The following is a 9,239-nucleotide window of genomic DNA, read 5'->3' as shown; positions in this document are numbered from 1 at the left end:
CCACATCGGAGAGGTGGCCTCGCCCAACGTCGATGACTATATGGTAAAACCTATAAACGGTGACTGCAGTGGAAGATGATTTAATCACGATACACGCAATTGTTACGTTATATTTGCCGAACAAGCTCGATAATCTCGATCGTGGATATTTTATGATAAAATGCTTCCACCCGCTATATCTTCACCGATCGAATAAGAATTATATCGAAAAGATATGTATCGTCTTTGATCGGTGATAAGAGGATATTGTCCGTCACCTTCACCGCGACCGATTCAAGTACGTTTCATTTGTGATATTGCTTCTGCGAATGTTATATCTTTTTGCGATGATAAAAATAATAGAGAAGGCCTCGTAAACAAGTTTAAGTTCATTTACCCCGAGTGGTTGGAGAAAGGGAAAAATGCGAATATTTTGAGTTATATCGAATAAGAGTTATCTCGAAAAGATGTATCTTTGATCGGTAATAAGAGGACATTGTACGTTTATTTGTCCGTCACCTTCACGCACCGTGACCGATTCAAGTACGTTTCACCTGTGATATTGTTCTCGCGAATGTTATTTCTTTTTGCGAAGATAAAAAATAGTAGAGAAGGCTTCGTAAACAAGTTCAAGTTCATTTACCTCGAGTGTTTGGAGAAAAGGAAAAATACGAATATTTTGATTAAACTAAAAAGTCTCTTATATGAGCGCTTCAAAATAATTAACATTAATTTATAAAAATAGCGCGGTATTTTGCGCGATCGTTCATTAGTAATAATATTCAATTTCATGCATCATGCCATGTGTTTTATTTGAATCTTCTAAGCTTGAACAATTGCGGTCGAATTATTCTCTTGTCAAAAGGAACATAATTCTTTGCGCATAATGTAAACTTAGTATTTTATCGAAAAAAATACTGGTAATGTAAATTGCACTATTATAAGCACAGTTGCACTTTCAATCTCGAGAGATTATTGGATCGCAACTGTTATCTGTCGTATCCGGAATTTAAGCGTTGTTATAAAAATTGAGCGCGAAAGAGAACTGAGATATGATAGGGAGTTAGAATAAATTAGGTTATCTCAAAGGTAGGATAAGGCATTAGAAGTTTATCTACACGGTGAGGTAATATGCTTGATTATATAATGTTAAGATCACATTATATAATGTTAAGATCATAAACATTTGATCGGTTTTTAATAGAGTTTAATAGAAATATATACAGACATAATATTTTATTTAATTTTTAATTAACAATTATTTAAAAAACACTTAAAAATAGACTTTAAATGAATAACGTTTAATGTATTTTAAAAAGCAGCCTTTCAGATCTCCAGCGATGAATGTAGTACAGTTATTAGCTAGCTATGAGTACTTAGAATCGAAAAATCGGTATTCCCTTAAGCAATGAATATGTCTGTGAAAAAATATTGTGTAACAATCTTTAACGAAGCAAAGGAAAGGAAAATTTGTTCTTTAGAATTTAGTAAACGAAGTTGATAATAATTTTTTATTTATTCCACATTATAAACCTTGAGAAATATTAGTATCTTGATGGATGTATCCCTTTATTATTACGTATAAGTTTTATATAAAATAAAAATAATTTGAAAGGAAGAATGAAAATAGAAGTTTCAAGTTATCCAATGCTTTTTAACAATTTTAATCTGATTTTCTGCGCTATTATGGCAATCCAGAAATTACTTTTTTTTTAAGGAAAAAATTGTTTCCTTAATTTTTTCTCATTATAAAATGCAAACCTCCAGGTAGCAGAATAACGTCTTATTGATGTTATAAGAGATGTCATTAAGACGTTATTAATACGTCATTTGTCGTCACTCTGCTACCTAGGTCTTATATACATGAATAAATTAAAAATTAATAAGTATATGCCAAATAAAAAATGTATTAAAATATATAAGCAAAAAAAATAAAATTGCTGATTAATGTTGACTGGAATGATGGAAGGCTTCTACGGAATGAACCGTTTTCATTGTACAAAATAACGGGCGTTTCCCATTTGACCACATAACGATAAAACGTCGCTCTCAAGTAGAACAAAAGTTATGAAGTGCTAAAAGTAACAATTTTGGGATTAGGAAATCTATCATATCGACAGCATACAGGTACATGAGAATCAGAAAGCCTTTTTTAAATTTAAAAGGTAGATATTTTCTGCATATCTGGAAATTTTAAGGGAAAATGACAAACTGAAAGTTTGGAATAAAACACTAACATATTAATTTAAGGAATGTATTTTTACGTATAAATTAAAAATACACGATAGAGACATCTCTTCCATTTTTTTCTCTTCCATCATTTCTCGCATTAATATGCAATTCTTTTTCTAACGATTATTAAATTTTCAATCGATACATTTCGATAATAACACATTGCTTAAATATTTATTCTATAAATATATAAGCTATGTATACTAACGCGCACGCTATATGCATATAACATTGTATCAAAGAATTTACACTGCCATTCATTATTAACGATTTCGGCAGGATATTTACAGATTTCGGATTCCGATCGTTGATACCATTATCCATTTGCATTGTATTATTGTACATTTGTGAAGGAATATTTAGCCAGTATATAAGTTGCAACGTGTTACAAAAATTGAGATAAATACTGATACCACACAGTGATCAAAATTAGATAAACCTGTTCTATCCCATAAGATGGAAAAAAAATCTCTAAAATGTATCCCACAAAAATGTCCATACTACAAAATAAAAATAAAAAACGAACCACTATTGCGCCAATAATATTGAACTTGTTAAAAAGAGATCGTTAGGACCATCGTTATTACCATCCTATCTTAGGAAAGTATTCCACGACGTCCTCAAATACCTCTTCCGGCGTTCTCATAGAATTAACTTTATAAACTAGGCCCTGCCGTTCGTACATTTCTATTATCGGCATAGTATTTTTCAGGTAAGTTTGATGACGGAGGACCAAGGACTGTTCATTGTCGTCGCTGCGGCCGCTTCCGCTGGCACCCCGGTTCAGGCAACGTGGAGTGCAAACTTCCTGACTGCAGTCGCAGAATATTACGCCCTTCAGGATAACTTTGTCAGCCATCACCTGCCATCAAGATATGTAACATGAAATACAACACATTATATTTTGATATATTCTGCTGTTACTTTGCTTCCATTAAATATCTATTTATACATCTTTTTTTTTAAATGAAAATACAATATTATTCTGCACGTCGATTGCAAGAACCACAGTGTGCATTTCAGTTGTAGACAAATTCTGACAATTTACTGGCAATCCCAGGTTTAACTAATGTAAATAAATTCAAGAGATATAAGCCAATAGTGCCAATACATATCCGACAGATAAGGAGAGATAATTCTCGACCGATACCTTGTTCCAGCCGTCGAGGTTATCCTGATTCCTGGGGAAGCCGTCGATGAGGAACCGGCGGTGCGGGTTCTCGGAGGTCTGCATGGCGCGGTCGATGAGGCTGCAGGTGATCTCCACGGGGACGATCGTGCCGTTCCTGATATGCGTCTCGATGAGCTCGCGATACTTTGAGCTAGGTTTGGCGCGTTCCTCGCGCAGCAGGTCGCCGGCCGACAGATGAGCATAGCCGTAACGCGCCTCGATGTAAAAGCAGAGCGTACCCTTGCCGGCGCCCGGGCCGCCCAGGATAAACACCACCTCCGGCTTCTGCGTGACGGTGGACATCGTGCGGATGCAACGTCGCGCGCCAGCCGCGAGAGCCCGTAGCATGAATCGCTACGTATACTATACACACAGTATACACGCACGTCGATGTCGTCAATCAGTCCGCACTCCGCACTCCCGGCACTCCGCGGCCGTCTCGTCAAGCACACGACGCACACGCGGCGGTTGTGACTGGCGCCATTTTTTAAAAGGCTCACGTGGCCGGGAATGCGGAAAGCTGCGGTCCATCGAATCAACGATGATACTTGGCCGCTTTTAAACGTTCAAAATAGATCCGTTTTTGTTTTCTTTTTCCTTCGTCCACGTATGATTATAATTTTACGAACATCTTATTGTTAGTGCATAAACTTTTGCATCAATACGGATGTCAAAACATCATTAGGCATTTAGATATATTTCGTATATTAATTATATGATTCAAAATTTTATCTGACAAGATAATTTTGTTGTTAAAGACCCTTAATCCCGGGCATATATCTGTTAAATATCAAGACGATATATCATAATAATAAATCATAAAATTAGTATTATATTATAAGCTGTCTAAATTTTAATAGTTACGCAAACTTCCATAAAATTCTCGATGATGACAGTTTAACATTTGTGTTTCATACGTATGAAGGCTTAAATTAAAGATAAATAATAGCTTTCAGATAATATTAAAGACAAATAACAACTCATGCAATATTAAATCAATATATTAATACAAATATAATTTAAAATTTTAAACAGTCATAAATGCTCTACTACATAAAGTTTTATCAATTATTTACAAATACTGTTTGTGTATTATTGTGCATAGTGATCATCATATTGCTCATATTCCAATAATGAATATAATGGAAAAGAATTATCTCATATATTATTATATTCTTCTCTATACTTTATTTGTTTTTTTGAAATTTAAATTTTGGCGATTTAAAATTTTTAAAATTCTCGGAATTGCGATTCTCTTTATAAAATTTCAATAAGACGAGAATGGCATTATGTAATCTCGCGTGCGTAAAATACGTTGGACATGCGCAGTAAAATAAACAGTAGCAGACGCTATTAAACAATCAAACCTCAGTCGCGTGCGTATCGTATTGTGATAAAGGAGTATCGTTGTGAACTATTATATTAGACTTTAGTAAAGAGTCTTTATGAGAAAAGAATAAGAATTGAGTACAGTAAAAACAATAACATGAAATTTTCTTTGAAGTAAATATTACAGTTAATAAATGGAAACAATTAAATTTATTGATCTGTTTCGTCTACAGTTCACTTATCGCAGAAATACCAGCATTTAATGCAAGAGTAAGAAAAACTCCAGAATCTCTCTCATATTACAATAAATACGAAATTATGTATATATCTATTGTTATAGATATTTTATTAATATAAGTATTGATAAGCATTTTACATAATATATAGATCGGAGCACATTACGTATAAAAATTAAAATTTTAAGTCACATATATAATATTAATGTGTAACATTAATTTAAAAACAAAATATATACATATAAGTTTAATATAATATGTAACATATGTAAGTTGCAGGATATATAAATAATAGTAAAAAATAAAAATAATTTACGCATTTCTGGAAGCATTTTGGACGGTATCGGAGCACGCACCTGTCGAGCCCGGTCACGTGATCGACGATTTATGTCATCCACATGCGCACCCGGTGCAGATTTATCTTGCGATTTTCCACCGCAACGTGAGACTAGACGAGGATCAAAGTTCAAATACGTGTTAAATTGAATAAAACGCAACGACCATGACCTAATGACAATCAGTTATGCGTTATCAAGTACGCAGGTCTGTTCTTAAGATTGCTAAAATTATACAAAACTATATCTCTGAATTTACCGGTTCTTTCTGCGGAGCGTATAACCTCAACAATGTTCACGTTTCTTCTTGACAATATCTTATTTCGGATAATGAAGAATAAAGTATACGACTTACAAGTTTTTTTTATCCCCTCTATCGAGTAATCTCGTCGATGACTTTTCAAATTAATTGCCAAGTCAGTCAATCCGAAGATTATATATGTACTATGCAGAGGTTAGATTTCAATCTTATTTGATAATTTTCTTTTTTAGTAGGATATTTAGTAAGAATTTTTTTTTTTAGTAGGATATATCCTAATATTTGTTATTTTCTTAACACATATATTCGCTTTATTAAACAAATATTTTATCAGCTTTCACACGGCAAAGATATGAGACTTGATGACAGAGCCATTGATATATTAACAAATTAAGAATGTATCAGTTTTATTCATTTAAGCTTTCAATATCATTATAGGTGAACAATGATAATTGTAAAAAGATGCCGCTGGTTCACTGGAGCTGTCAGTTTGCTGTCACATAACACGTATTCCAGCCTCAAGCTGTTAAACCCTACGGCTGTGAATTTTAGATCATGTACAAAGATTCATTTCTCCGCAGTATGCAATAAGTACAAATATGAAGCGAGTCCCGATGTACTGAGGACGACCTATTCTTTGTTAAGGATAGAAGATATATCGACTCGTGTCAAGTTAGCAGATTCACAGCAGAAGAGATGCTTGAGCATCGCCGCAAAGCTAGTCAATAATGCCTCACCTAAAGTACAACCGTATATGAAACTTATGAGAATAGACAAACCGATAGGTAAGTCCCGATTATTCAAATCATTATCTATTGACTGCAATTAATGAATACGTTGCGTATATTCAATCTCCGTTCTTTTCTAAATTCTCCGTCAGGAAGCTGGTTACTATTTTGGCCCTGTGGATGGAGTATCGCCATGGCGGCTCCTGTCGGCGCCTTACCGGATCTTCATATGTTAGCGCTTTTTGGTACGGGTGCATTCATAATGCGCGGTGCGGGATGCACCATAAATGACATGTGGGATCAGGACATTGACAAAATGGTAAAATTCTTTGTGACAACATTCTTCGTCTCTTGGATATCATGGTTTATGTAAACTTGTTATCTCAGGTAGCCAGAACGAAGGACAGACCTTTGGTAACTGGTCAAATAACGCCAAAACAGTCGTTAATGTTCCTAGCTGGACAATTGAGTTTAGGATTACTTGTATTGTTGCAACTAAATTGGTACAGCGTATTTCTCGGTGCCAGTTCACTAGGTATTACATAATATATCGAAGACTTATAATTGTATATCTAAAATGAATCTAAAATATTTAATACGACACATCTTGTATTTTCTTTTTTAGGTTTAGTAATAATTTATCCCCTTATGAAGAGAATAACGTACTGGCCGCAATTAATTCTGGGAATGACTTTTAATTGGGGTGCCTTACTAGGGTGGTCAGCTATACACGGATCGTGCGATTGGTCTATATGCTTGCCCCTCTACGTAGCTGGTATTTGTTGGACTATTATGTATGATACGATATATGCTCATCAAGTACGTACAGCAGAAATGTAATAACTTTTTGCGCCTCTCATATCGCTCACGAATTTTTTTGTACTAGTCGTACTTTTCTAGGATAAAAAGGATGATATTTTGCTAGGCATGAAGTCGACTGCTATAAAATTCGGGGAGGACACGAAATTCTATTTGTCTGGTTTTGGAATAGTAATGATTGCGAGTTTAATCACCTCCGGTGTATTAACTACTCAAACCTGGCCTTACTATACTGCTGTTGGATTGATTGCAACGCATATTAGCAACCAGGTAAAAATTATTAGACATCGATTTAAAATAATTGTCACTCGAATAAAGGAATTTTTTTCTTTCAGATATATACTTTGAACATTAATAATCCTACGGATTGCGCCAAAAAATTCATATCTAATCATAAAGTAGGTATGATATTATTTATTGGTATTGTGTTAGGAAACTTAATGAAAAAGTCAATCGTGAAAAAAGAGAATGAAATTGAAGAAAGAAAGCACCAAAGTGTTGTATTAGATGAAAAGTTAGATGAAATAAAAAATAGGTACGATTTATAATTACGAATTTCAATATAGCAGTCTTAAATTATGTAAAACTAGCACTTTGTGTAAACTATGTAAATTATGTAAAACTAGTATTTTAAATTATGTAAATTACATAAAACTAGATGAAACAGAAAAATTATATTAGTAAATAAATATTCTTCAATTCACACGTGATAAATTCTCAAATGTTACATTAATTTCAAATATAGAAATTTTTATATTTACTTGAGGTATTATAAATCAAGCATATATTCGAATAGATTTAATCGTATCATCAGTATTATGGTTTAATCGTGTTTACCTCTCATTTTTATGAAATAACAGAATAATAGTTCTTGAGATATGAACAAAATTAATATTAGAAAACAGCGATTGTGTGATTGTTAAGATAATTAATAAATTGTTAACATCTTAGAATAAAACAAGGATAGAAGAAAATTAGGATATACGTAAGAAAGTCAAATTAATTTATTTTTCCAAAATCTTAATTATTTCCAATTCTAATAATTACTACCTAGTTTCTTATAAATTATTCATTGCTGTTATAAAAATTGACCAAATCGTTTCTCAGCAATAACAGCTGTCAATAGATAAAATTTTCTTTATCACTGCGTCACTTCTTTTCCCTTTCTTTAACAAGTTCAATGTATTGTTCGTGAGTCAACAGAGATTGCTTTAAACTTTCCAAGAGTTTTATATTCGGCAATATTATAGCCAAATATCCACCTTTATGCGGTGGTTCCTTGAGAAGTTGCGGATCCTCTGACAACGTCTCGTTAACTTCCACTAACTTTCCTATCATACAGCACTTGATGACGTACGTTTGCCCATCCAGGCACGATATAGTACAGACGTTCGAGTTAGTCTGCAATGGCTGCGCGCCGTGTTTACCCTTTCCCGAGACTTTATTTAAGGATCTATCCAACTTGTCGCTGACCCTAAAGTCAACCTTCTCTATACCTTTGTTGCTTCGCAAAATGACATGACTAGGCGCCAAGGACAGCATGCAGATACGATTACTGTGAATCCATACGCACATATCGTCTCCAGGCGATTGTACGTCCGTTTTGTAATAGGGGGTAAAATAGCGATCGGTAACCGTAGGAAAATATCCGTTATATTGCACCTCGTCTAACATGTCGGTAATATCCTCGTCGGGAGGAAACGTGAACGACTCGTCGTCGCTGTCGACGGTCGCCGAAGCCTCGTTATCGCTATCCACCGATCTCTCGTGCTCCTCCTGTTGAGAAATCTCTTTCGCATCAGAAATACCTTCGGCCACATTTTCCCGTACGTCGTCTTCTTCCTTCTGATCGCACGATCTCCTTTCATCGTTCTCAGATTTCATTCGTTTCGTCTTCGGTCCGTCGGCCTCCGATATCAGATTCATGCTTAGCTCCAAGGTACTGGATTAGCGTATGTACGTACAATTCCAGTCGTTCTAATCTGCCGTTGTCGCAGGTAACGCAGCAATGGTACAAAAATAAATTCAAACAGTCCTTGGATAATAATCGAATTACTCGTTGAATTATTCGTGCGCGACGACTAATCGCTCGTTTCTCGCTGCGCCGGTTCCCCCGTCTCTAACCTCTTACGTCGGAGTTGCGCGCTTTCC

The 9,239-nt window shown here is 34.7% G+C and overlaps 3 protein-coding genes and 1 long non-coding RNA gene across 6 annotated transcripts; 1 reads left to right on the top strand and 3 right to left on the bottom strand.

Moving 5' to 3' along the window:
* Positions 1-2,219: 2,219 nt before the first annotated feature.
* Dak1 (cytidine/uridine monophosphate kinase Dak1) lies at positions 2,220-3,806 on the bottom strand. The gene is made up of 2 exons (XM_071703636.1): positions 3,362-3,806; positions 2,220-3,073 (listed from the first exon to the last, which is right to left on the bottom strand). Exons 1-2 carry the CDS (start codon positions 3,728-3,730, stop codon positions 2,795-2,797), a joined length of 648 nt encoding a protein of 215 aa, XP_071559737.1. The 5' UTR covers positions 3,731-3,806; the 3' UTR covers positions 2,220-2,794.
* Positions 3,807-5,038: 1,232 nt separating this feature from the next.
* LOC139771117 (uncharacterized) lies at positions 5,039-5,647 on the bottom strand. The gene is made up of 2 exons (XR_011717872.1): positions 5,542-5,647; positions 5,039-5,395 (listed from the first exon to the last, which is right to left on the bottom strand). It is a non-coding gene; the product is annotated as an uncharacterized lncRNA (long non-coding RNA).
* Positions 5,354-7,791, top strand: Coq2 (ubiquinone biosynthesis protein COQ2, mitochondrial). 3 transcript variants are annotated; one of them, XM_071703633.1, is made up of 7 exons: positions 5,354-5,490; positions 5,980-6,326; positions 6,422-6,588; positions 6,657-6,804; positions 6,895-7,088; positions 7,170-7,358; positions 7,424-7,791. In XM_071703633.1, the coding sequence occupies exons 2-7, from the start codon at positions 5,987-5,989 to the stop codon at positions 7,634-7,636; spliced, it is 1,251 nt and encodes a 416-aa protein (XP_071559734.1). In that variant the 5' UTR covers positions 5,354-5,490; positions 5,980-5,986; the 3' UTR covers positions 7,637-7,791. The 3 variants fall into 3 exon arrangements, with proteins under 3 accessions (XP_071559734.1, XP_071559735.1, XP_071559733.1); XM_071703634.1 differs by having other exon boundaries at positions 5,363-5,482; XM_071703632.1 differs by having other exon boundaries at positions 5,395-5,736.
* A 279-nt stretch (positions 7,792-8,070) lies between these two features.
* Positions 8,071-9,172, bottom strand: LOC139771115 (protein Abitram). The gene has a single exon (XM_071703635.1). It carries the CDS (start codon positions 9,012-9,014, stop codon positions 8,238-8,240), a length of 777 nt encoding a protein of 258 aa, XP_071559736.1. The 5' UTR covers positions 9,015-9,172; the 3' UTR covers positions 8,071-8,237.
* Between the last annotated feature and the right edge of the window lie 67 nt (positions 9,173-9,239).

This window comes from Temnothorax nylanderi, unplaced genomic scaffold, assembly GCF_030848795.1.
Source record: "Temnothorax nylanderi isolate EJ_2023f unplaced genomic scaffold, tnyl_v1.0 TNYL_tig0035_pilon, whole genome shotgun sequence".
In the NCBI taxonomy this organism is placed as follows: Eukaryota; Metazoa; Arthropoda; class Insecta; order Hymenoptera; family Formicidae; genus Temnothorax; species Temnothorax nylanderi.
Note: the sequence above shows the minus strand (reverse complement) of the source record. Positions and strands in the feature narration are given on the sequence as shown.